A 27,294-nucleotide genomic window follows, 5' to 3' on the forward strand; every position below is an offset into this window, starting at 1 on the left:
TAAATAAAATCTTTTTAAAATTTTTTAAATTTAAAAAAAATAATAAGATAAAGTATGTATCCAAGCATAACACATGCTATTCGTGCAAATCTTCTGGTTTAGTCTTTCAAATTAGGCGATTCTGATATGCAGTTTTCCAATTTCACAGTCCCTCTGGTTTCCTAGTTCTCAATCGATAATGGCTCTCCCCTACGCGGAGTACCTGTCAGTTATACACATACCCATTTCCCCTCACTTTCGTCTCTAACAGCTACAACAAGAAGAGATGGCTAGCGAGTCACTGATCACTCCTTTGCAAAGATTTCTGTGACAATTAGGACTTGTTGGCAATTTATCAGCCTGTGCCCTCTTCTGCCAGGCTGGGGTGACACCTGCAGGTGAGAACCTCCTCAATCTCACACACCTCGAATCCCCCCAGCTAGGTCCCTGGCTCTGAGCAGGTCAGGTGCATCCAAGCAGGTGGGCAGAAGAAAAGCAACTATTTAACTGGTCAACAAAACAAGGCTCTTCCTGTCAGTGAATCTAGTGGTTGAGATAAAATCAGTTGCTTTCTAACATCTTATCCGCCCAATTGGGTTTGGCTTCAAGAAAAGAAATACAAACTGAAAAGAGAAAAAAAATATTGACTTGTTCCCCATTTAGACTTTTATTTATAACACCACATAATATACAAGAGGCCAAAAGAGTACACCTGGGTTATATATAAAAAGCCAGGTTCTTCAGGAACAGAAGAACTGCACCAACAGTCACCAGGCAAAGCCCAAACAGACAAGGGACCCTGACCTCTGGGAATGCTGTAAACCAGGTTCCCTAGGGTGGGTGCCATGGTGGCTTCAAGAAGGCAAGTCCTCAGCCTAATCCCTGGACCCTTTGTGACCTGATTTGGACAAAGGGTCCACGTAAACGTAATTAAGTATTATGAGATTAGGAGACCTAGATTATCCAGGTAGGCCTCAAATCCAACGACAAGTGTCCTTAGAAAGCAGGATAGAGATTTGAGACAGAGGGAAGGCCCTGTGAATGAGAAGGCAGAAGCTGAAGCAACATGGCCATGAACAGAGGGAGGACAGCAGGCGCCAGAACCTGTTAGAGGCAGGAGGGACCCTCACTGGAGCCTCTGGAGGGAACCCCACCCTGTAGGCCCACTGCTTTCAGCCCCCATTTGCAGCTGATTGTCAATCTGTGGCCTCCAGAGCTGAGAGAATAAATGTGGATTGCTTTAAGACACATCCAGTTCATATCAATGAACAGCAGACACTCATGCACCACGACGAGGCACCGAAACCACAGTGGCATGCGGGATCTCCCCAGTAAGTGACCCTGGGCGGCAGGATGGCACCAACGCGCTGAGCATAAAGGTGAAAGTGGACACAATGAACCCCTGCAGGAACAGGATGGGCTCTCCTAGGACACCTCAAATCGAGACATAACAGACATCAAGGCAGGCAGATCTGCCTACAGGAAAAATGGTGCTGAGGTGGCCAAGACACCCTGGGCCAAGGCCCATGGGTGAAAACCCTGAGTTCCAGTGGGACACCACTTGCGGTGGGGTGGGGGGTGCCTCTGGGAGGTGACACAAATCCGATGAAAGTGTTGGGGGGTGTTTTTAGTGTCCTTGCAAGAAGGGGAGGAGGGGAGAGAGACCTCCCGCCTTCCACACACACACACCAACACACTCCTACACACCCCTACACACACACACCAGGGCAGCAGCTGCAAGGTGGGGCCCCACTGGGAACCCATCTGCGGCTCCAGCACCTGGAGGGATAGGAGTCTGACGTTCACATGGCATTTCCTTCGGCTGCCACAGCAGATAAAGACAAGGCCAAACACAGGGGTGTGGGTCAAAGGCAGACCGCAGAGCAGGAAGAGGTGTCACACACTGTCCCGAGGGAGAACAGGTACCCTCACTCACAAAAATCACCACAGAAAAACGGGTTAAAGAAGTGACCAGACAGACAACCCACAACCCGACTGCACATTCCACTTCACGAACTGTCCCTCACCATGAGGCCATTTCTCCCCTCCAAGTAGCAGAACCCAAAGTATGAGAGGCCACTCCTGCAAAGGATCATGCTCTTGCCCCTGGACCCAGCATCTCCTTGGGGCGCACGCGCACAGCCCTCAATCCAGCACACCCTTGGGGCACACACCCCTCGATCCCGCATGCCCTCAGGCGCATGCTCACACCCCTCAATCTAGCATGCCCTCAAGGTGCATGCCTACACCCCTTGATCCAGCTCACCCTCGGGGCACACGCTCACACCCCTCAATCCCGCACACCCTCAGGGTACAGGCTCACACTCCTCGATGTGGCATGCCCTCCGCGTGTGTGCCTACACCCCTCGATCCAGGACCTCCTCAGGGCGCACAGCCATACCCCTGGACCCAGCACCCCTCAGAGTGCATGCTCACACCTCTCAATCCAGCACACCCTTGGGGTGCATGCTCACACCCCTTGATCCCACATGCCCTCAAGGCACATGCTCACACCCCTCAATCTGGCACCCCCTCAGGGCACATGCTCACACCCCCTCAATCTGGCACCTCCTGGGGGCGCACCCTGGAGACACCCCAGAGCACAAGGTGAGCCAACACACAGACAGTTCCACCCACACCTGGTCCACCTATAGGCCCTGCAAATTGCTGAGCTATCCAACCACAGGAAATGCATGCACAAGCTGGGGGGCACAAGCAGAGTACATGCCGTTGGAAAAGGAGGAGACACGCTCTGTGGCCAGCCCCGCCTGATGGCCAGGGCACCCCAAGAGTCACCCACGCACATGGCCACTTCCCTCCCTCACCCCAAGAAGCAGCCCAGGAGGGATGCACTGGGAGCAACAGCAGCGGCTGGCTCCAGAATGAACAGTGGAAGGGACACAGAGGAGCAATGCCCTTCTGAAACCAGCTTTGGGTAGAATTTTTACTGAAAAGCCTATCAGTGTCCTACATGTTCCAGAAGTGAAATGAAATCACTAGGATGGGAGGGAAATAACTCTGAACTAGAGCACAGATAAAAACAGGATGGTGAAAGACTCCTAACTCTGGGAAACAAACTAGGGGTGGTGGAAGGGGAGGTGGGCGAGGGGTGGGGGTGACTGGGTGACGGGCACTGAGGTGGGCACTTGACGGGCTGAGCACTGGGTGTTATTCTATATGTTGGCAAATTGAACACCAATAAAAAATAAATTTATAATAAAAACAGGATGGCCCACTGTGACCGAGTGAGCAGTGAGGCTACACCATTCGGGCCAGGCCTAGGGGCTCTGGACACTCTTCCCCTCCATCTGGGTGGCCAGAGCCCTGAACGGCTGGGAGGGCCATCTGGCAGCAGCAGTGTGGGTGAGGCAACCCTGCGCTGAGGCTGATGGTGCCCTGGGCTTCTCCCTGGGGAAGGAGGCTCGGAGAGCCTTGCCAGTCGGCTGGGATCGGCAAGAACTGGGTTTTTTGTTTTGTTTTGTTTTGTTTAAGAACTGGGTTCTTAAGGTCAATCTGTGTACATGGCAAGTGCACATGTGTGTGCTCACATGTGTGCATATGCGCATATGTGTTTCTAGAGGTAAGTCTCCCAGCTCTGTCCACTGACATCAGATCTGGGAAACCAAAACACACCAGCACCCAGATCTGGATTCAAATACATCCCCTTTAAAAAGAACCAGGGTGGGAGCAGCCCAGGTGACGCAGCGGTTTGGCGCTGCCTTCAGCCCAGGGCCTGATCCTGGAGACCCTGGATCAAGTCCTGCGTCGGGCTCCCGGCATGGAGCCTGCTTCTCCCTCTGCCTGTGTCTCTGCCTCTCTCTCTCTCTCTCTCTCTGTCTCTTATGAATAAATAAAATCTTTAAAAAAAAAAAAAAAAGAACCAGGGTTCATCAAAAACAAGGAAAGTCAGAAACTGTCACAGTCCAGAGGTGTGTGAGAAGACACGATGACTACATGATGCATGACATCCCAGGTGGGGTCCTAGAACAGAAGAGGACTTTAGGAAAGGAAATTCAAATAAAGCATGGACTTAGGTTGGTAACAATATATCGATACTGGTTCATGAGTTGTGACAAATGTACCATAGTAAGGAGGCTAATAAGAATGGAACTGGGGACAGGTATGTGGGATCTCTGTATTATCCACACAGTTTTTCTATAAATCTAAAACTTTTCTGAAATAAAAAGTTTATTGAGAAAAGGCAGGAGTGGGGAGACCACAGCTCCCCACAGAAATGGCTGATGTCGAGGCTGGAATGGGGAAGCTGTGAGATGAGCCTGGGGCACCTTGTTCTACCAGAATGTAAGAAACTGCTCGGAAAACAGAACACCATGGAGGATGTCACAAGGACACAGCCTGAAGGGACTACGGACAACTCCAGGACAATCTGAGCACTAAAATAATCAGGAACAGTAGTTTGGTTTTTTTAAAAGGTGTCCTTGAGTCCATCCCAATGTAGAGCTGGAAAGCCTCACTCAGAGGCAGCAAGGATGCCAACCCCGGCAGATGTCTGTGTGGCCTGAAGGGTCTCCCCACAAATTTCTTGTAAGGACAAAATCAGTTACTGTCCAGTGGGGACATCACACGACACCCGACTGGTGATCAAAACAGGCCAAAAAGGTGGGAGGGCTGCCACGCACATCTGATGTGGGACTCTGCGGGACACAGCCCACCCCACTGCAGTGTTCTAGCAGAGATGCAGAGGCTGACCCCATTGGGAGGAAGCATCACTAAATCCAACAGGGGAACATGTACTTTAAAATGTTTTTACCAAAATCTATAAAGAACTTATTAAATTCAACACCCAAAAAACAAAGAATCCAGTCAAGAAATGGGCAGAAGACAAGAACAGACATTTCTCCAAAGAAGACATACAAATGGCCAAAAGACACATGAAATCAGGGAAATACAGATCAAAACCACAAGATACCACCTCACACTGGTGAGAATGGCTAAAATTAACAAATCAGGAAACAACAGATGTTGGTAAGGACGTGGAGAAAGAGGAACCCTCTTACGCTGTTGGTGGGAATCCAGACTGGTTTAGCCATTCTGGAAAACAGCGTGGGGGTTGCTCAAAAAGTTAAAAACAGGGTTACCCTATAATCCAGCAACTGTACTGCCCTAGGTATTTACCCTAAGGATACAAACATTGTGTGGCCTTAAGGGGCACCTGGACCCGAATCTTTATAGCAGCCATGTCCATAATAGCCAACCAACAGAAAGAGCCCAGATGCCCATCGACAATGAATGGATAAAGAAGATGTGGTGTATATATAGAATGGAATACTAATCAGCCATCAAAAAATGAAATCTTACCATTTGCAATGACATGGATGGAACCAGAGGGTATTATGTTAGGTGAAATAAGTCAGTCAGAGAAAGACAATTATATGATTTCACTCATATGTGGAATTTAGGAAACAAAACAGGGGATCATAAGGGAAGGGAGGGAAAAATAAAATAAGATGAAATCAGAGGGGTAGACAAACCATAAAAGACTCTTAACTCTAAGAAACAAACTGAAGAACACTGGAGGGAAGGGGGGATAGGCATTAAGAAGGGCATGTGATGAAAAAAAAAAAAAAGAAGGGCACGTGATGGAACGAGCACTGGGTATTATACATGCAACTGATGAATCCCTGAACTCTATCTGTAACACTAAAAAATAAATTAATTAAAAATAAAATGTTTCCAAAAGGAGGGAAAATGTCCTATAAAAATAAAATCAGTAAATCCAAAAAAAGGCTGAGGAGCTGCTCCAGATCAGAGGAGACCCTGAAGGCAGGAACCGTACCACCATGAGCCCTGCACTGGAGAGAAATGCCACCAAGGACACACCAGGTCGCTGGCAGGTCTGGATTACAGTGGAGATTATGGTCAGACTCAGTGCTGAGCCAGGCAGGCTGCTGTGTGTGCCCATGGAAGGGCATCTCAGCTCTGCAGAAATGCACACTGAAGCATGTGAAGTCAGGGGCTGTGACGTCTGCAAGTTACCCCCAAAGAGCTCACAAAAGATAATTGTATGGATCTGCACACACACGTACACATGCACAGAGGACAGGTGGGAGGAAGAAATACTGGCCAGAAGGTATGGATAAAGCAAGTGTGGCAGGTGCGAACATCTGAATCTGGGTTAAGAATAGACCAGTAGTCCTAGTAATTTTGTAACTGGTCTGTAAGTTTAAAATCATGTCTAAATAAAAAGTTTTTAAAGAAATTATGCAATATCTACTATGCCTTTTCTTTTTCCAAGAACTATGTTAATATGAAAAGGCAAGTGACAGACCATGGAAAATATTCACAATCTATATATCTGATGCAAGATTTATAGCAAAAATATATAAAGGAAATTCCCATCTATCCAATAATAAAAAGACACACAATCCAAAACATGGACTGGCCACTTCATGAAGGAAGAATAGGAATGGCCAACAAACATGGGAACATATATTCTTGCCTGGTCATTAAGGAAAAGCAAATTAAGACCACATTCACACCCACTAGAAAGACTGAAGTCAAAAAATAGAAACCAAAAGCTGGTGAGGATACAGAGAAACTGTAAGCTTCAAACAGTGCTGGTGCAAGCACCTTGGGAAAATATTTAACATGTATTTACCTAGGACCCAGAACATGGTTCCATAGCACTCAATAACAAGAAATGAAAATGTATGTCCACAAAGACTTGCCCAAGAATGCTGAAAGCAGCTTTATTTATTAGCTGGAAAAGCCTACCAATGGTAAAATGAAAAAACAAATTTGCAACCCACATTATCTGATAAGAGATTAACATCCAGGGACACCTGGATGGCTCAGTGGTTGAACATCTGCCTTTGGCTCAGGTTATGATCCTGGGGTCCTGGGATTGAATCCCATATCACACTTACTGCGGAGAGCCTGCTTCTCTGTCTGCCCATGTCTCTGTGTCTCTCATATATAAATAAAATATTAAAAAAAAATTAACATCCAGAACACAGAGAGAACTTCCTAAGCCTGCAACAAAACAACAAACCACCTGATTCAAAACCAGGCAAAGGACTCAAACAGACATATCTCCTATGAAGATACAGGCCAACAAGCATGCAAAAAGATGCTCAGCATCATTGACCATCAGGGAAATGCAAATCAAAACCACAGGGAAACCCCACCTCACACCCATTCACTGACTATTATCAAAAAACAAACAACAAACAATGAGTGATGGCAAGAACGTGGAGACACCAGAACCCTGGTGTACTATCGGTAGGAACACAAAATGGCACGGCTGTGGTGGAAAACAGTGTGGGGGTTCCTCAAAAAAATTAAAAATAGAATCACCACATGATTCAATAATTCTTCTGGTATATACCCAAAGAACTGAAAGTAGGATCTCGAAGGGATATGTGTATACACATGTTCATGTTAACATTATTCACAATGTTTGAAATGTGGAAGCCACCCAAATCCATCAATCGATGACTAAATGAGCAAAACGCAGCATATCCATTCCTCAGTCATAAGAAGGAAGGAAATTCCTAAAATGCAACAACGTGGATGGGCCATGAGCACACAATTCTGAGTGAAAGAAACCAGCCACAAAAGGACAAATACTATATGATTCCACATACATGAGGTCCTTAGAGTTGTCACAACCATAAAGCTGTCAAATATACGGTGGGAGCCAGGGGCTGGGGGTGAGGAATGAGGAGTCAGTGCTTCATGGGGCCAGAGTTCCAGATTCACATGATGTGAATTCTGGGGACAGACGGTGGTGACAGCTGCGTAACAAATGTAAATGTCCTTGAAGCCACCAAATTGCACACCTAAAAATAGTTAAGATGGTAAACTTTGTGTTATGTGTATTTTTACAAGAAAAAAGAGACATGAAAAAAAAAAAACAAAGGTAAGTCAGAATGCCACTAATCTATACACTTTAAAATTATTCTAGGCCTTGTGGGTTTCTTAGTAAAATAAACTACAGTTGAAAAAGATAAACCAAAAAAAAAAAACATTTTCAAAAAGTGAGTTGAGGGCAGCACCGGTGGCCCAGCGGTTTGGCGCCGCCTGCAGCCCAGGGTGTGATCCTGGAGACCTGGGATCGAGTCCCACGTCAGGCTCCCTGCATGGAGCCTGCTTCTGTCTCTGCCTCTCTCTCTCTCTCTCTCTCTCTGTCTCTGTCTCTGTCTCTGTCTCTCATGAATAAATAAATAAAATCTTTAAAAAAAAAAGTGAGTTGATATCTTTCTTAAAGCTATAAGGGGAGCCTAAGTCTGAAAGACTTCCAGAAAACCCTATAGATATCTATATTTCTAAGTTTTGTCTTTTTAAAAACGTTTTTTTAAGATTTTATTTATTTATTCATGAGAGACACAGAGAGAGAGAGGCAGAGTACATAGACAGAGGGACAAACAGGCTTCAATGCAGGGAGTCTGATATGGGACTCAATCCCAGGTCTCCAGGATCAGGCCCTGGGCTGAAGGCGGTGCTAAACCGCTGAGCCACCCGGGCTCCTCTATTTCCAAGTTTTACAAGTTTAACTTTACATCATTTTCAGAATAAATCGAGACATAACTCTTATGTGCCAAATATGCAACATCAAAATATTCAGTTCTGAGGATTCCCAGGCACCTGGCAAGCACTCAGATCTTTGTTATATGGACTTACATTGTCCAAAGAATGCTAGAAAATACATAAATAATAAATTAGTTAATCTTCACCTTCTAGAGATCTGGGAGTTATTTTGCTATGTGACTCCGAAAAAAAGGACTGTTTTGACCGCTAGCAGCCCTGTGGGGATTTGCACTTATTCTGACATAAAAATGCAGCAGAAGACACCGGGCCTGGTTATTTCCACAGCTACCGTCATTCTGTGTCACTCTCTTCTGCTCCAGGGAATCTGCTTTATCAACTTTCACAATCAGTCAATGCTGATGGAGCCCACACCTCTGTGGCTTCCAGCATTTTCAGGCCTCCTAATGCAGGTGCACTGTCCCCATGTATTCAAATTCCTGGGAAGGAAGCTATCTGGATGGGAAGAAATACTTTCTCTGTCTCTTTACAGTTCACCCAGAGACAAATTACAAATGGCTTTAGTTGTTCTAAGTAAAAGATGCAAACATTACCAACAGATTACCAACAAGGAGCATGTCTTCTCAAAATGGTCTTTCTAGTTTGTTTTCCATGACTACCAAAATACTCAGGACCAAAAAAGTTCCCTCAGACTCAGGTAAGCAGGTCTAAATGGGATACACTCAACCTGGATGGTTTCTCCCATTTACCACTCATCGGTGACCAATCTCACACAGGGCCCCAGGACACTGAGGCTTTTGGCTCCTAGTCCACCCCGTGGACAAGGCCTGGCCCATTCTGTGTCTCCAAGCGTTAGGCACAAAAGAACACAAGACATAAGGAACATGGCAAGGTCATCCTGAGAACAGGTCATGGCACAAGAGGCATCCGTGAGGGAGCATACAGCTGCCCCACTTAGGAAGATTGGTTCAGAAATCATTTTTCAAAGAAAAGTACATTTACTTTTTTTGGCTCTTCTGATTCTGTACTTGAGTACTTGAGAAACATCCAGGCAGGCTGACTAAATACTGGGTGACACTGGACAAATCTGTGTCAGTATTTTAGGTGTGACTATGGTACTGCAGCAGCACGCTTAAGCCCCATTGTTAGAGACACAGAGGGACCCGTTCACAGAGGTGGCAGCAGGCTGTCTGGGACTGACCCAGCTGGACTGGGGAGGAGTGGGGGTGGGCACCTCCTTCTCTCTATCTTCATTTGAAATTTTAAGTAACAAAAAGGTTAAAAGAAGAAAAGAACCTATGTGCCACAATGTTCACAGTAATCAAAGCAGAAAATGACTGGAATTTGCTTCAAAATAAATCAAAATGGGGGATCCCTGGGTGGCGCAGCGGTTTGGCGCCTGCCTTTGGCCCAGGGCGTGATCCTGGAGACCCAGGATCGAATCCCATGTCGGGCTCCCGGTGCATGGAGCCTGCTTCTCCCTCTGCCTGTGTCTCTGCCTCTCTCTCTCTGTGTGACTATCATGAATAAATAAATAAAATCTTTAATAAAAAAATAAATAAAAATAAAAAATAAATAAATCAATCAAAATGGGTCGTGGGAGATGGTACAGACAATATAGGCCTGCACATGCAGTTGGTAACTGCTGAGCCAGCTGGTTCATTTTACTACACGGTCTGCCTTGGTTTACCTCTGAAATGTCCATCGTATGAAGCTCTGACACAGGGAACAAAGGGGAGAAAGACTGGCAGGCGGGATGCAAGCAAAGAGTGCGCTCCACGGCTCTCCTATCTGCCAAGGGATCGGGGTGTGCTGGCTCAGCCTGTCCCCACACCCCGGGCTGCGCCCCCACAACACACATTCCTGGGGAAGGATGGGGGCCCAGCCAGCAGCACCCCTGTGCCCTCCCCTCTAATGTGGAGACCTGTCTGTGATGGGAGTGCCCTAGTCAGGCCAGCCCCATGCCCACAGCAGGCAGCCTGGGCGGATCACCACCTCACAGCCAGGACCCTCCTTCCCAGACTGCACCCAAGAAAGTGCACCCAATGGCAGTCCAGTAGAATCCAGTATTCTGTGTGAAGAGAAACCTCCCCACCACTAAGAATCGATGAGCTAGATAAGCCCTGTTTCGTAAGGCAGCAACACACAGTAAAACCACCTGCAGGTTAAGCACTGCAGGGAAGAGTTAAAAAAATAATAAAGCATCATCAATGAAACGCCGGGACACCTGCACCCCGCTGTTTATAGCAGCAATGTCTACAATAGCCAAACTGTGGAAGGAGCCTTGGTGTCCATCAAAATGCATGGATAAAGAAGATGTGGTTTATGTATACGATGGAATATTACTCAGCCATTAGAAATGACAAATATCCACCATTTGCTTCAACATGGATGGAACTGGAGGGTATTATGCTGAGTGAAATAAGTCAATCGGAGAAGGACAAACATATATGGTCTCATTCATTTGGGGAATATAAATAATAGTGAAAGGGAATAGAAGGGAAGGGAGAAGAAATGGGTAGGAAATATCAGAAAGGGAGACAGAACATGAAGACTCCTAACTCTGGGAAACGAACTAGGGGTGGTGGAAGGGGAGGAGGGCGGGGGGTGGGGGTGAATGGGTGACAGGCACTGAGAGGGGCACTTGACGGGATGAGCACTGGATGTTATTCTGTATGTTGGCAAATTGAACACCAATAAAAAATAAATTTATTATTAAATAAATAAATAATAATAATAATAATAAAGTGTCATGTGAGACACACCAGTTTCTGTATACATACTCTGTGATCACCAGCAGACCGTAATTCAACATTCTAGAGTGGATGCTAATGACACGTCCACAGACGCAGAGAGCGCCAAACGCACACAGCAACTTGGCCGGCTCCCTCCCTGTCTCCTTCCAAGGGCAGCACAGGGGGCCACCCCAGGAGCCCCCTCCCTCCTGGATGAGTCCCCCACCCAAGCCCAGAGTGCCCTCCCCACGCAGCCAGGTGCCTTCACATACAGTTGCATTTCAGTGGCAATTTCTGGTAATAAATAAAGCAGAGCTGGAAACGACGGCTTGATTAAAACAACTGTGACCAAAAAATAAATAAATAAAACAACTGTGACCATGTGTTCAGCCATAATCAGAACACCTGCTTCTAGATTTGTTCAGCTGATCAGGACTCTGAATTATACTGACCTGAGGTGTGGACGGCAGAGAGCAGATGAGAAAATAAAACAGCACCTCCACTCAGCACCCCCTTCACCTTCCTAAGGCTCCCCTCAAGACCATACTTGGTCCTGGTCCTCCAGCAGCAAGGCTGCAATGCTGGCAGACCGACTGCCATGGAAGGTGCCTTGTCATCCTTTTATTTCTAATTTACATGTTAAATTGATATTTACTTATTCAAACAGAAAATTGAATCTTAAGGGTAGTATGATTTGAGTCTTCTAAAGACTCTCCATCAGTGATACAATGTCTAATAAATAAATAAATAAAATTAAAAAAAAAAAAAAACCAATGTCTATATGCTATACAGGGACCCATGAATAACCCGGGGCTGAAGGACAGCAACCCCCACGCAGTCAAAAGCCTGCATGTAACTTCTGACTTCTCCAAAAACTTAACTACTAACACCATTCAGTTGACCAGAGGCCTTACCACTAACAGCAACAGTCAGTGAACACATATTTCGTATGTCGTATGTATTATATGCTGTGTTCTCACCATAAAGTCAGCCAGAGGTTAGAAAATGTCATTAAGAAAACCATGAGAAGAAAAATACACTTACAGTACTGTATCTAACAAAAAAAAAAAAAAAAAATCTGTTGTAAGTGGCCCCACGCAGTTCAAACCTATGTTGCTCAAGGGTCAACCACATTTCTTCTAAGTGAATCTTACAAAGTCTTAGCTATGATACAGGCACACACAAAGTTCACTGTAAGAAAACATTTACCACTTAGTAATGGTAAAAACAGTAAAGTGCATAGTAAAGCTTTACTATCCTTAACATCATACGAAGAATACATTAAAATAGACTCATTTTTCACAATAATTATCAACTTGATATTTGTGAATTAATGCTATTATGCATGCCTATTGAACTATTGATTACCATCGGCCAGCAGAACATTCCATCACCAGAAAGAGGGGCAATGATTGCAACAAAGCCACAACCAGGAAGAAGCGTTTTCTATAATCTCATTCTACACCCGTTATGTACACTGCTGATAATCACGCTGCTCTGAACAGAAACAATGTTAGTGGTGACTTTGTTTCTCCTTGGGGCACGGAGCCCAGGGCCTTCTCACCTTGCTGTCCACTCCAGAAGGGCTGGTGAACACGTACTCCAGTTGAAAGACTATGGCAAACGCAGGGTGATGGACCATCTCAGGGAGTCGGAGGCGGCTTCTCAAAACTAGAGCCTGGTTTCCAGAGCTGGGTCAAGAACACAGAGCAGCAGCACATCAGGCAGTGTTCCTGCCACCCTGCACCCCCCAGGGTGCCAGGCCCTGCTACTGTGGCAGGTTCCCCCAGCAATGCTGCAGAGCTCTGCACTGTGTCTGGCCCCCAAGGTAGATCCTAAACCAGAGCCTCTCATGCTTCAGTCGACACTCATTCCAAATCGCCAGAGCTTACATCAGGAGGACAGAACCACATGGCCAGGTCTCCGAGGAGGCTCGTCCTCCAGGGCACCCCTCGGAGAGGTCTCTGATCCTGACTTGGGAATAGAGGACTGAACAGAATGGCAGAACTTCCTGCCTGCTGCTTCTCCACCACGTGAGAGACTGATCACAGACACAGTGGGGGTATAAAGTGTGCTAGGGTCCCCTCAGATCCTAAGCAGCCACACCTGGAGACACCTATAATGTTAGCTCCAGAACTGTCACAGCACAGTTCAGGATTTTTCCAACCTGATAACACTGAGGTCTGCTCCTAACAGATATAAATCAGCAAGAGGAAACAAAGGCACCAGGGAAGAAGTCCAGGTGGACAAGTGCATACTTCACATGCAAAACCAGCTCCATTTCCCTTTGATCCCCAGTAATGTGCACCCTAGTACCTCCTAATTCCACGAGGCTGGACATCACGACCCTAGGGAGAATACCTGGTCTTCGAAGAGGAGCCAACTTTCCTGCTGAAACTGGCAGAGCGCGTCAAGGCCACATCCATCTCGGGCACCAGCACCACCACGTGTGGCCTCTGCACGAAGCCCAGACCATTGTGCACGCCCACACACAGGCGGCGCTCCAAGATCTCCAGCGTGCTGCCATCTAGTGGACTGTCCCCCTAGAAGAGCACATGTCACACACAGTAAATCCCTGTGCAGAAGGGCAGAAGCTCCCAGTGGAGAGGCAAACAAAGAGAAGAAACTGTAACTGAAGTCTCAGGCATTTCCAGATCAGATGGTGCTCAGTGAAAATGAATTCAGGCAAATAATCCTATGAGAACCGCCAGCCTCAGGGCATTTTCTAGGTAGTTCTGGGTCTTTACACATAGCACGGTCTTCTCAGAGCAATATCACCCTCCCCCTAGAAGATACCTGAATCACCAAAGTCTTACTCAGGTTTCCATGGCTGAGCTCAATTCTTAGGATGCAGCAAATGAGCAACCAGGGCCCTAGCGCCCCAAGGCAGAGAAGCCCACTGCCCCCAAGGTGCCTCTATCCTCCCCCAGACTCAGACACCAGAGGCTTGGGGTGGAAGGGGCAGCAGGAAAAGGGAGCACATTTATGCAGTAAGTCATAAACCAATAAACACAGAATCTGCCCCAAAGTGATCGCTGGATATTAAAGTTTTTCATCTTAACAAAATATGTACAGGCACTTTAACAAATGAGTCAGGATAGTCCTCCAGGCTATTACTGTTTATTAAATTACGTGATCGTGGTGAAATGATTCCTGAATTTTCAAGTTTTCTTCACTGCCCATTAATCAAGCTGAACAGACCTAAATTCAGCCTATTAGTCTCTGAGTAATGAAAACAGAGCGATGGAGGAAACAGAGTAGCTACCAGTTGGATAAGGACAAAAATACAAAGTAGTAAAAATATGTAATAAAGTGATTTTGGGGGGATACACAAAATTCAACAATGATACTCCTAAAGCATCTCTACCCTTACGTGACCCACTCTGAGCAATAAGAACACAGCAGGAAACACAGCAAGAAAATGTGCTCCGTCAATCCTCTTTTCTGTGTTTCTACTTCACATGAGACATCGTATAGAACTACCTTGTCAAGAACGGGCAGCAAGCAAAAAAAAGTCCATCTCATCTATGTGTGCTGTGCACATGCATCTATGCATACATGTGCATGTGTGCATGTATGTGTGTGCTTGTGTGCATGTGTGTGCAGCTAAGACTTTGCTGACTTCCCAGACTGCTAGGATGGGCACCTACCAATGGAACTGCTCGTTGTCACGATGGAGAGATAGCAAAGGCCTGTGACAGGCTGACACTGAAGCACCTTGGGCACAGCAGAGAACCCAACCACATCCCTGTTTTCCTGGTGCAAATACTCCAGACAGACAGGCAACAGAGCAAGGAATAGGTAAGGAACCCAGGTGCTCGTGGGCAGGGCCAAGCACCCGGAGAAAGGAAGCAGGTGACATACTTACAGAGACTTGGGGGGTGGGCCTCATCAGCACATTCCAGTGGCCTGCAGGACTGTCGAGTTTGCACAGAGACCTGAAGCCTAAGGGGAGCCATGCAAGGGTCTAGACGCAGAGCATCCAGGAAAATGAGCTACCAGCCCAAAGGCCACAGTGGGGACACACTGTGACCTGTGACCACCAAGACTTCATGGCAGCACATCAGATGGGTAGGCAGACCTGGACCCTGTGAGGGGAGTCCCTTTCACAGAAAGTGGGTCGGCCGGGATAAAATGACTAAGACTTCTAGTCGTCTCCTTGGAATGAGCCAAATATCTTGAAAATGTCCTTTATAAATGCTGATAATTTTATTGGTCTCCCTAAGCTCATTTGGTGATTTAATTTACTTTTACATGAAGACTGCTTTAAGATATAACAAAACTAACATTAGGGTCTCACGGTAATAGCACCATCATCGCACCAAAGTTAAAACAACGGGTTAGACATCCTCTTCTGCCACTAAAAGAGGAAGCACGCAAGACTGTGGCTGGACCGTCCAGCCTGGCGGTGTCAGAGACCGGCAGCGTCCCCACCTCTGCCGTCCCCACCTCTGCCCTGCCCACATCTCTACTGTTCAGATTAAGCTCCACCATGTAGGACAGTACCTCCCGGAAGTTATCACTGATGAGGAGTTCCAGAAGCTCTTCCTCAAACTTCTCAAGGGAAGGATATAGCGTGAAGAATAAATCATCCAAGTACCATGTGACAGACTTCTGAAGGCGAGGCTTTCGGAGGGTGTCCCCTGAAAAAATGAGGGGGTTCGTGTAGAGTATCCGTGGGGACAGGACCACCAGAAGCACCTAGGGCCTCTCACCCACCTAGGTCAAGGCCATGGTGCCAGGCCCTCCAGGCAGAGAAGAAACCACAGGCACAGCACTCAGAGCCCTAAATCAGAAGCCACCCCCATTCACACCAAGACGCCAAGCCCAGATTTCAATTACAACCCAATTTCTGCCCCCACCCTCCTCCAGGAACACATTTTATAATTCAGCAATCCAAAGAACACAGATCATTGAATGCAGGGTAACATCTGTTCCTATCAGCTTGGTTTCCCTTTATCGCTAACTTCCTCTCTAGCAAGAACACAGCCAGTGATGCCGTTTCTTATTTTTGTACGTTTACCTTGAACCATTTGGAAACATGAAGAAATACTCATGAGCACATTAAGCCAACAAGCAAAAACACCGTCTGGGCTGGCACCACAAGAAAAGTCCCCATCTGGGTGGGGGAGCTGCCCTGGACTGTGAGCTCCATGAGGACAGAAGGGGCGGTAGTTCCTGGCACACAGCTGGGTGCCCGGCACAGAGCAGGTGCATCAACCCTGGGCTGTGAAAGGCATGGTCCAGTCTGAGCAGAGACCTCCCCTCCAACTCGGGCACGAAGGCCAAGCCAACCACCTCCACACCAGTACACACCCCGCGCTCTGCCCTCCCATCCCGTCACTGCCCTATTGCCCTGTCTCTTCCCCAGCTTTCACCCGTAAGAACTAAGGAGCAAAGCCTTAGATTTTAAGAACTATTTCCAAAGTTAGAGAAAGGAAACATCAGCGGAAGACTCAGCACAGAGGGAACTGTCGTGGTAAGAGCCCTTGGTCGTCCTGCTAGGAGGTCAATCAGCACAGCCAGAGGCGATCCCATCTTCGCCTCTGTGTGCACTGAGACCCTTCAGAATCTCCTCAGCCGCTCTCTGCCCCACTAATTCCACATTTTGAACCTATTCAGCAAAATTAATCGAATGTGGGAGCAAAGCTTTATGCGCAAGAATACTTATTAAACATTATTTATAACAGAAAAAAATAAACAACCAAATGCTCCCTAGGATGGGGAATGTTAAACAAGTTACCATGCCTCCGTATAAAACAGGAATGAAACTCCTATTGTCAAAGATCACTTAATGATTGAAAAATAATCATAATATTGCAGGTAAAAACGATGTGTGTAACACTGCGTATGAGATCATTTAAAGCCAATTTTATTTGAAAATCTACATTTACATGCATACATGGATACGTATGAGAAGTAATCACAGATGACTTTATTTCCTTCTTTATGGTTTTCTATCCCTTCCTCATCACAAATATGTATTAGATTCTCATATTTCACAATTTCTTATGCTTCTAAGAAACGTTGCACGTTCCTTTCTGAATTTAAAAAGAAGTGTTGAAGCTGCTCTGTGGAGGAATCAGAACCCACGCAAAGTATAGGTATAGTTATTCACCATGGCCAAGGGTTAAAGACAACCCAAGTGACCAGCAACAGATGAAAATAAGGAAAATGTGGTCCATCCACACACAGAATCTTATTCAGCATTAAAAAGGAAGGAAATTGACACCTGGATGGACCTGGAAGACATGGCGCTCGGTGAAATGAGATAGTCACCGAAAGGGCAAATCCTAGACAATCTACTCACAAGAAGCCCTAAGGTGGTAAAATCAGAGTCAGAAGATGGAAGGGCGGGCGCCAGGGGCTGGGGAGGGGCTGGGCACTAGTGTCTCATGGGGCTGAGCTGCAGTTTTTATGAGATGAGACATTCTGGAGGCAAACGGTAGTGGTGGCCGCAGACTGCATGGTTTACATGGTTCAAGTGGCAAGTGTGACACTACATCTATGTTACCACAATTTTTCTTTAAAGAGCAAAACATAGAGTCCAAACTTTCATGAAATGGCCAACAAGTGTCTGAGGCATGTCCTGAATTGAGATCCTCCACCAGAGAAAGAGAAGGGACGCCTGGGTGGCCCAGGGGTTGAGCATCTGCCTTCGGCTCAGGGCGTGATCCTGGAGTCCCAGGATCGAGTCCCACATCGGGCTCCCTGCATGCAGCCTGCTTCTCCCACTGCCTATGTCTCTGCCTCTCTGTGTGTGTGTGTCTGTCTTGAACAAATAAATAAAATCTTAAAAAAAAAAAAAAAAAAAAAGGAGAAAGAGGACCGACAAGGAAAGAGAGGAAGGAGCTAAAGCAGCACACTTCCACCACCAGTGCCAAGGGCAGCAAGCCAGGTCCTCCATCATGGGCCTCCCTAGCAACAGGTCACAGGGCACACAGCAGCATGGGGGTGCTCATGGAGGATTTTGGGGATGACGAGACAGGGCAGCTGTGGCCCTCTGGGCACAGAGAAGGAGCAAGGGACCATCATCAAACCAGGGCCCATCAGCAGGAAGAGGCCAGGCCCGAGCCAACACCACTGCCTGCTGGGGGTGCTGAGTACATCCTACCCGCAGGTAGAAGGCGTGTGTCCTGAAACAAGGGAAGACAACGGGTGGTCAGGCACCCTGGGGCCAGGGCCTAGGGGCCAACCCCAGTTTCTAAACCTGTGTCCTCAGCTGTGGAAGCCAGGTGACAGCCCCCCACTCAGGACAGTGCTGTGGGGACAGAGCTAATACCATTCACAGCCATGGACACAGGGTCATAGCTCCCGAGGAAAGGCACACACATGTACACACATAGCTCATCAGACTAATCTTAAAGCCTCGGCATGGCTCATCCCTGTACGTTCTAGTCTCTACTTTACAAGAGAAACAGGGCTCAGACATTCTAAGTGACTTGCCTGAGGATACCACACCCACAGAATGTGAGTGAGGGAGACCCAAATGTTGAAGCTGCTAATACACATCCCCAAATGACCAGGAAAGTACTGTGAGAACTTCAGGGAGTGAATAGATTCACAGATACAGAACCCAAGAGAAACAAAGACGGGCTGCTCTGGGAGCAGGGGACTCAGGTGGGATCCCAGGGGCGCCAGCCAATGCCAGCCCTTCCAGAGATGGGGCAGCAGCAGAGACAGACTTGCCGGTATGCTGGGGCCACTGCCTGTCCAGCAGGGAAGCCACCCGCCCCTCGCCAATCTCCACTACTGTGCTGTTGCCTGCCCCTCTAGACAACAGTACAGTAGGATGAGCAAATCTGGGCATCCAGAAGGTGGCGGAGTCCAGGGCTTCTGGAAGAGGCTCAGTCCTGGCAGGAAGCAGGCTCTGCCCAGCTCCCCATTGACAGGTGGCCCCCAGGCCCACAGCCATTAGCAAAAAGGAGCCTTGACTCTAGTCTCACAGAGATGTGAGGAAGGGAGCCCCACACACAGAAGTCAGACAGGGAGAGGAAAGATGGTTCCTCCACCAGGAGATCAGACTAAGGAGCCACATATGCACAGGGCAGAACCTTCCAGATCCTGAGGGGCCCAGGAGGCAGGGCAGGGCCAGGTTGCATCTGGCCGGCTTTCTCCAGGCCATGTCCTGTGAAAATCACAGGCACTGGAGAATGGCTCTCACTCAGAGGACAGAGCAGGCCTCCCAGGATGCTCCACTGCAGAGGAGCGGCCAGGGTGAGGACAGTATCCCATGAATAAAGAACAAAGGTCCTGGGGCCGGTGCTTCCTAAGTTCTCAGTGCTGAGCTCCATCGGCTTACTTCTTTGCTCCTCACATGCATCTCCAGGGGCAGGTCCCAAGAAAGTCCCCATTTTATGCAGGAAAGGGCAGCAGCAGAGGCTGGGAGAGGTTAGGAGCCTGGAGGCCCACTCCGTACTCAGAACCTCTTCCCTGCTCCCTCCTGCATCCCCCTCACAACAGCTTCACCATCTGAAGTGTCACCCTGAAATGTCACCTCATTCACTCTGAAGGGTCACCCCGTTCACTCTACCACCCAACCTCAGCAACCGGGGTTGGGGAACTGGGGTGAGGCGGGGGACGGGGACTCATGGCCCGCACACTCTGTGACTGGGGCTATTTTTCATATGGTTGTTGCCAAGGCTCTGGGCAGGAATGCAATCCCCAAAAACAGCAATGTTCCTTCAGGAATCTAGACTCCCTGCCCTCAGGGATCCCCACACATGCACTGCCGAGAAACCAGGGATTACAGGCGCAGACAGGCAAGAACTCCCTGTAGTGACATCCTTAAGAGAAGCGTTCAGAAATGCCCTCCAGGTGCCCAACAAGCTCTCCACGAGGTCCTAACAGGGTCCCACAGCCTCCCCAGGACACAGCTTTCCTGGAAGGGCAGTGGATTCCCCAGAATGCACCCCACCAAACAGTGTTGCAAGAGGAACAACAGAATGAGACCAGTTAGAGGGTGACCCAGGCAGGAGCGGAAAGAGTCTGAGCCATCCACATTGCTAAAACACCTGTTGCCTTTGATGGCTGTGGCGAGACGTGACGTTGCCCTTGCTTCCATCTGTCCAAGACAGGAGCACTAAGAGCCCCATGCTGTGCCCTCACCCTGGCTCAGTGTCTGTGCACACGGATCCAGCCAATGAGCCTTCCGCGGATGAATCATGGACAAACCCAAGCATCGGTGAACCAGGGAGAGGATAAAAGGATACACCGAAGTCGGAGCACTGCTTTCTCCAGGGAGGTTCCCCGGGGAGCAAGCCTGGAAGGAGGACTTTCAGCAAAGATGACCTCTGTCGTATTAAAACTGGAGCTCACACAGGGCAGGAGTCAGCTCTCCTCTTGTCACCCCACCACCACCCCTGCCTACCCCCACCTACCCACAACCCACAGTAACGTGGCACAATCCAGAAGGTGAATCCCCGCAAGGACCGAGCGGCCCAGAGAAGCCTAGGAGAAGGCCCACAGCCACTGAGATACTTGGATGGAGGGTGGGTAGGGTGGGGGAAGCAGCATTTTTAAGGAGCACCTCAGGAGATTCCTGAGCAGGGACTTGGGAGGACCATGTGGGATACCACCAGAGTGGGCCACCTCATGGCAGACTGGCGGGCATGAGGTTCTGACACCCCACTTCTCAGCTCTACCGAGCTCTGGTGTAACAGATGAGGAGGCAGACCTGGAAAGGAGAGCCCACAGCAAAGGCCGCTTTGTCTGCTTCAGACGCCTGCGTGGTGTCAGCCAGCTCAGGGGAGTGTGAGGCCCTCTGCTTCCTCCAGCCCTACAGCACTGTGAGAAGTGGGCCCAGGAGCCCTGCACTCCCTGAGCACCCAGTCAGGAAGTCTCGCTCAGGACTCCAGGCAGTCCTGGCATTCACCTAGCCTTCAGGGCCACTGTTAGAAAACAGGCTTCCAACTTATATTTACAACGAAGCCTCCAGTGCACTCAGCTACTTTATGCAAAGCTCGCACCCACTCCAGGGCAGGATGAGCAATCTGAGCCTTCCCCCAAACGACAGACATCTTTCTGGTCCTGATCTCCTGAGACCATCCCCCCAATGACAGAGGCAGCATGCAGATCCGCAACCAAGGAGCCTCCGTGTGGAGACTCACTCTGAGCCAGGCCACGGGAGCTCTCCTTGAAAGAAGCAGCTTTCAGGAGCCACGGCATGTGTGCAACGACCCTGGTGCTGACACAGCTGTCCAGGTCTGTCAAACCAAAGCAAGTGAAACGGTCAGAACCAGGCCGAGGAGACCACGAGAGGGAGGGTGCGTGGATTTCCAAGATGCATTGGCAGGACCTGCTAATCTGGCCAGATGCTGAGGGCCTCCCTCTGAGAGCCACCCGAGGGGAAAGGCCTGCCTCCCTTCCGGAGAGTGACAAAGAGCCACCAGCACAACACAGCTAAGACCTTCATTTCCAGCCATTCCCAGGCTGAAAATCACTCTTCCAAAATCAGTCTTCACAGAACTGAGTGAGTCAAAGTGGAAGACAGGAGGAAGGTTGGAGACTGTGTCAACATCGGTATCCTGGTCGTGACTTTGTGCTACAATTTGGGGGAAACCAGGCAAAGGACACATGGAGTCTCTCTGCGTTATTAAAACCACATGTGAATCTAGACTGACCTCAATATAAATTTCAGTTAACAACTCAATCTTCCTGTATTGTGTGATATTTTACAAATGAACAAATATCCACATCCCCATATGGCACCAAAATAAAATCAGACCCTCTCCAAATTGCACGTGAATTCCACCACTGAAGCTGTAGCAGTCACTGCCTTGGCCCTCTCAGGGCTATAAAATATTATTCAGCAAAGAAACACTTTTCCAAGAGTGAGTCACAAAAGCCCAGAAGACCCTGGGCAGGATTTATAACACAGACAAGAACGGCGTCAGAAAGCAGGGACAGTGCCTGCATGGCTGAGAGCACAGATCAGCCTGGCGTCCTGCACATCCAGGGAAGGTGGAGCAAAACCAGTTCCTTTTCTCAGGTGGTCACCGGAGGACTTGGTGAGAAGCTGTGTTCCGGTCCTTTCTCCCCAAGAAGAGGGAGTATGCTCCTGCCCACCCGGGCACTTTCCGGCTCCACTTCTAGGGTCCCTGGTCATTAGCTTTTATGCAAAATATTAGGGACACCTAGGTGGCTCAGCAGTTTGGCACCTGCCTTCAGCCCAGGGCATGATCCAGGAGACCCGGGATCAAGTCCCACGTCAGGCTCCCTGCATGGAGCCTGCTTCTCTCTCTCTGCCTCTCTCTCTGCCTGTGTCTCTGCCTCTCTCTGTATCTCTCATGAATAAATAAAATCTTTTAAAAATAAATAAATAAATAAATAAATAAATAAATAAATAAATAAATAAATAAAAACAACAGATTAAAACAACAGCAATTTCTTTTTTTTTTTTTTTTAATTTTTATTTATTTATGATAGTCACAGAGAGAGAGAGAGGCAGAGACACAGGCAGAGGGAGAAGCAGGCTCCATGCACCGGGAGCCCGACGTGGGATTCGATCCCGGGTCTCCAGGATCACGCCCTGGGCCAAAGGCAGGCGCCAAACCGCTGCGCCACCCAGGGATCCCAGCAATTTCCCAGACGCTGCCTGCACCCAGTAAGTGTCCCAGTGACCAACTGGCCGCTCTACAGGAGGGGGCTCAGATGGCTTCTGAAGACATGACCCTTCAGAATGAGGAGCTGGAGTATGCCCCACTCTGCAGCTGGCCCCTCTGATGCCCCAGGCTGACACAAGACACTGAGAATAAACTCGGGGCCACCAGAGCTGCCCATTGTCACCACAGGAATGACATAGGACCAGGCTCCAGATGAGCTTCGGCAGGTCCAGGTTTTTTTTTTTTTTTTTTTTTTTTTTTTGTTGTTTTCTTTTTTTTTTCTTTTTTTTTTTTTTATTGGTGTTCAATTTACTAACATACAGAATAACACCCAGTGCCCGTCACCCATTCACTCCCACCCCCCGCCCTCCTCCCCTTCCACCACCCCCAGTTCGTTTCCCAGAGTTAGCAGTCTTTACATTCTGTCTCCCTTTCTGATATTTCCCACACATTTCTTATCTGCAGCTCTACTGACACCCACTGGCAAGTCATAGAGTGAGGGACACACCTGAGCCCCCACCAACACTCTGCTCACCCAGAAGCCCAGGTCAGAAGGACTCATGTAAGCTGAGTTTTAGGCAGGTGTGCACCTAGGTTCTTGACATCAGGACATAGCACAGTGGCACAATGGGCCCTCTCTGATCGAGAGGGCCGAGGCCTCAGAGTCACACGCGGATTGTCATGTTTTCAATCTCGATGGCAGTGACCACGCAACATTCTATCTCCCTGCTTGACCCCGTCTTCTCTTTCGAGAGGACATAAGCAAATTCTGGAGGGTGAAAAGGCTTCCTATATGGGGCTGGTGGCAGGGGGCAGGGGGTTGGGGGGGCTGGGGGAGGGTGGTTGCTTGGTAAGCCATGGCAAATCCAGAGGTGGGACCCTCCTCAGACTTGCTCCTGTTCATAGCTATCATTTCTGGTGTGTCATCATCTCTTCTTAGCAACACTGGAAAAATAGTGACCTTGTAATGGGCTGACCACCATGGGCCCATCCCAGAAATTTACCAACTCAGATAACAATGTCTGGGCCCCAGTATTGACTAGAACACTGAGCCATGTGCAGGGACGTTGTTACTGAAAACATTCCCATACTGGAGAGCTGAGCTACTTCTTTTTTGGGGGGTCTTGAGTATTCCTATTCTAAGTCAAAACTCGGCCCTTCCAGCTCACGCTCATGCCCAATCCTGCTCTCCCCAGAACGGAACAGGGAGCCAGCCCACCCCACACAAGAGGTTCCAGCAGCACCAGGTGGGGAAGGATGAGTGTGGCACCTTCTCCTGGATACCTCAGACAGCCAGACGGAGAGCCTCCAGAAGTGCCTGGAAGGAGCATGAAGTTCAGATCGAGGCCCGTCAGCAGAACCCAGGAGCAGAGCATATCTCTGCAGAGACCTCCTGGCTAATCCACCACTGGAGAACCTAGTTCTAAACACACCAAGACAGAGCCCGGAGGCTTTCACGTGGAGTTCGGTTTTCAAAAATACTCAAGCCATGGCTCACCCGCATTCACAGCAGCATTATGCACGACAGCCAAAAAGCATCCTGTCCATTGAAAGGTAAACAGAGAAACAAAATGTGGTCCATCCCTGCAATGGAATATTGAAGGAAATTCCGACACATGACCCAACAAGGATGGACCTTGAGGACACGATGCCAAGTGGAATAACCCAGCCACAGAAGGGCAAATATGGACTATTTCCCTCAGAGGAGGAGCCTGGAGGAGTCAAATTCACAGAGGCAGGAAGCAGGGCAGTGGGGTGGCCAGGGCTGGGGAGGGGACACGGGGAGTCATTATTGAGGGATTGACAGAGTTTCAGTCAGGGGACATGAGAAAGTTCTGGAGTGGATGGTGGTGGTGGTGGGTGTACAACAAGATGAACATCCTTAATGCCCCTGAACTGCATACTTACAAACGGTTAGAACAGTAGATTTATGTTATGTCTATTTTGCCACAATTTAAAGAGAACGATAATCAAGCCTCTGATATGGCAGCCCAGCAAGGGTGGGAACTAACAACAGTGGTTTTCCCGTTTTCCCGACCTTGGTCATGAAAATGCGAACGATGGATCTTATGACAGCATTTCCCAAGTAAGGACACAGAAGCAACTTGAGGGATGAGAGACACCGCTCTGAAGGGACCTGTGCCCTGCCCTCCTCCCTCCCCTCCCTCCCTTCCCCTCTCCTCCCTCCTCTCCTCCTCCCTTCCTCCTCTCCTCTCTCTCCTCCCATTTGCTAAGGGTACCTAGCCACACCCAGCCCACCTCATAGCACAGAGCCTGATCCCTGCAAGGTCTGACCACCAAACTAATACAGACTCACCAAATAGAGGGAGACAGAGCAACCCTTACCCTTTTCTCCATGAGCTGGAACGAGGCCAGGGATGTGCTGCAGACCAGACACCAGAAGGTTCTGGGGAAGAAGATGGAACACGGGCTCCAGGAGCGGGTGTGGCTTCAGAGTGTATTGCAGGCTGCAGCTCTCAATGAGGGTCATGTGTTTATTTTCTGTAGGAGAAAACACCTATATGAGAGTTGGCACTAAAGGCCCTTTCAGTCAAACCAGCCAATAAACTGAGCATCTAAGAAACACCACAAACAGGAAACATATTTTTCCATGGAGATGGGGGAATCGCTCTGTTAGTTCAGCCTAAAAAGCAAACTAATCCTTACTAAATCCTTAGTAACTCTCTACCAAAACTGCAATAACAGAGATACTTGCTTTTAATCCACATGGTGAAATCTCTCCTGCTTGCCTCTCCGCCCAAGGTGTGAAGTCCAGGCATTGCCTGGTCCTCAGCTCAGCGGGGGACTGCAAGGGACCCTTTCCCCTCAGCACCTGCACCCTGGAGTCCCACAGAGCATCGGGACTAGGCCCTGGGAGAGGCAGGAGACCAAGACAGAGCCCCGCCTCGAGGACATGTGCTCATCTGGGCAACCGATACACAAACACAGATACCCACAGCACAAAGGACAATAGGATCGGACCCTGAGAAAGGTATACATAACGCACAGCGAGCTAGGGGAAGAAGGAGAGCACCCTGAGAAAGCAGCAGCTGAGAAAGGCCCAGACACAGTGCTCAGGGAGCTGGAGGGAACAAAACCAACAGAACAGACCCTGGGGTGCAAGAGGCAGAGTCCAGAATCACAGGGCCCAGAAGCTGAGAGGGACCAGGACATGCCCTCTACTCATCCCCGCCAAAACCTTGCTTGGCCTTGATTTCTTCCACTGACAGGAGCCTCACCACCTCGTGAGGCAAGCTACATGATTTCATAAGAAAAGAGCTAAAGTCTGAAGCTTAATTTTATTGATAAAGATTGGCTTTTAGGTTATTTCTCAATATGACCAACTGCATTCATTAGGAAAAGCAATTAATGAAAACTATATTTTTATTACCTAATGACTACACACATAGGGTCTGCTAACTTTAAATTTTTAAGTGCCCTGAGAGGTACCCTCTCGTGTGGCCGGCTGGAGAGACACTGGTTGGGCCTCCATGGAAGGCAAATAGGAGAAATGTTACAAACTAGCCCCCAGACCGAGCTCTGCAGCTTCCAAGAGCTCGACCCACAGTTATTGGGCACATATACAAAAGAGAGGTGTCCACACCAGCAACGTACCCAGCCCCAGGGCCCTGGATCTGCCCGGTATCCACTGGCAGGGCCACTCAGTCAACACAGAACACACACTCAACAACTCAACAACATACCATGAGGTCATAGGGAGAACGAGGGGCTCTCTCAACACCAAGACCAAACAAACCTTCTCTAAAATGAGAAAAATGAGATGGACATGCGGCTCTGCTCCTGTCCTGGTACAAAGACCCCCCAGGGTCCAGGAGACTCAGAGGGGCTGCCTGGGGTATGGAGGAAGGAGAGCAGAACACTGCAGGGGCAGGGGAGCTCACTGAACCTTGTTACACTTTTTTATGCTATTTTTTTAAGATTTTATTTATTTGCTCATGGGAGACACAGAGAGAGGCAGAGACATAGGCAGAAGAAGAAGCAGGCTCCCTGCAGGGAGTCTGATGTGGGACTTGATCCCAGGACTCCAGGGATCACAACCTGAGCCAAAGGCAGACGCTCAACCGCTGAGCCACCCAGGCATCCTTTTATGTTAATTCTGAATCATGTGAATATATTGACCATTCAGGCAAGAAATGTGTACATTTCTGGAAATGCCCACGAGAAGGTGAGCTACCAGCCACATAGCTCCTCAGGCACTGCCACAGCCACACAATCTTCCAATGCTGCCCGGGACAAGGTCCTGATGGTGTGTGTCCTTCCAAAGGTCCTGACCCTGGGGCACTGCACTAACTCAGTCAATGGAGCACGTGACTCTTGATCTCAGGGTTGTGAGTTCAAGCCCCACATTGGGCATAGAGCCTACTTAACATAAAATTAAAAATTAAATGAAAAAAAAAAAGCCCTGATTCTAAGGATGCTGTAGGACACAAATACTGGCAAAGTAACGA

General features: G+C 48.5%; 1 protein-coding gene across 13 annotated transcripts in view; it reads right to left on the reverse strand.

The window, feature by feature from the left end:
• The window catches only part of NPHP4 (nephrocystin 4), a 130,589-nt gene that overhangs the window by 79,136 nt on the left and 24,159 nt on the right, over positions 1-27,294 (reverse strand). For all 13 annotated transcript variants that reach the window (XR_007410882.1, XR_007410881.1, XM_049110531.1 and 10 more), the window contains 4 exons: positions 25,172-25,327; positions 15,729-15,865; positions 13,584-13,765; positions 12,787-12,913 (listed from right to left, as the gene is read on the reverse strand). Coding sequence is in view for 11 of the 13 variants with exons in the window: in XM_049110531.1 (XP_048966488.1) it covers positions 12,787-12,913; positions 13,584-13,765; positions 15,729-15,865; positions 25,172-25,327 (602 nt within the window). In the remaining 2 variants the exon portion in view is untranslated. The remainder of the gene's footprint in view (positions 1-12,786; positions 12,914-13,583; positions 13,766-15,728; positions 15,866-25,171; positions 25,328-27,294) is intronic.

This window comes from Canis lupus, chromosome 5 (genome assembly GCF_003254725.2).
Source record: "Canis lupus dingo isolate Sandy chromosome 5, ASM325472v2, whole genome shotgun sequence".
Classification (NCBI taxonomy): Eukaryota; Metazoa; Chordata; class Mammalia; order Carnivora; family Canidae; genus Canis; species Canis lupus.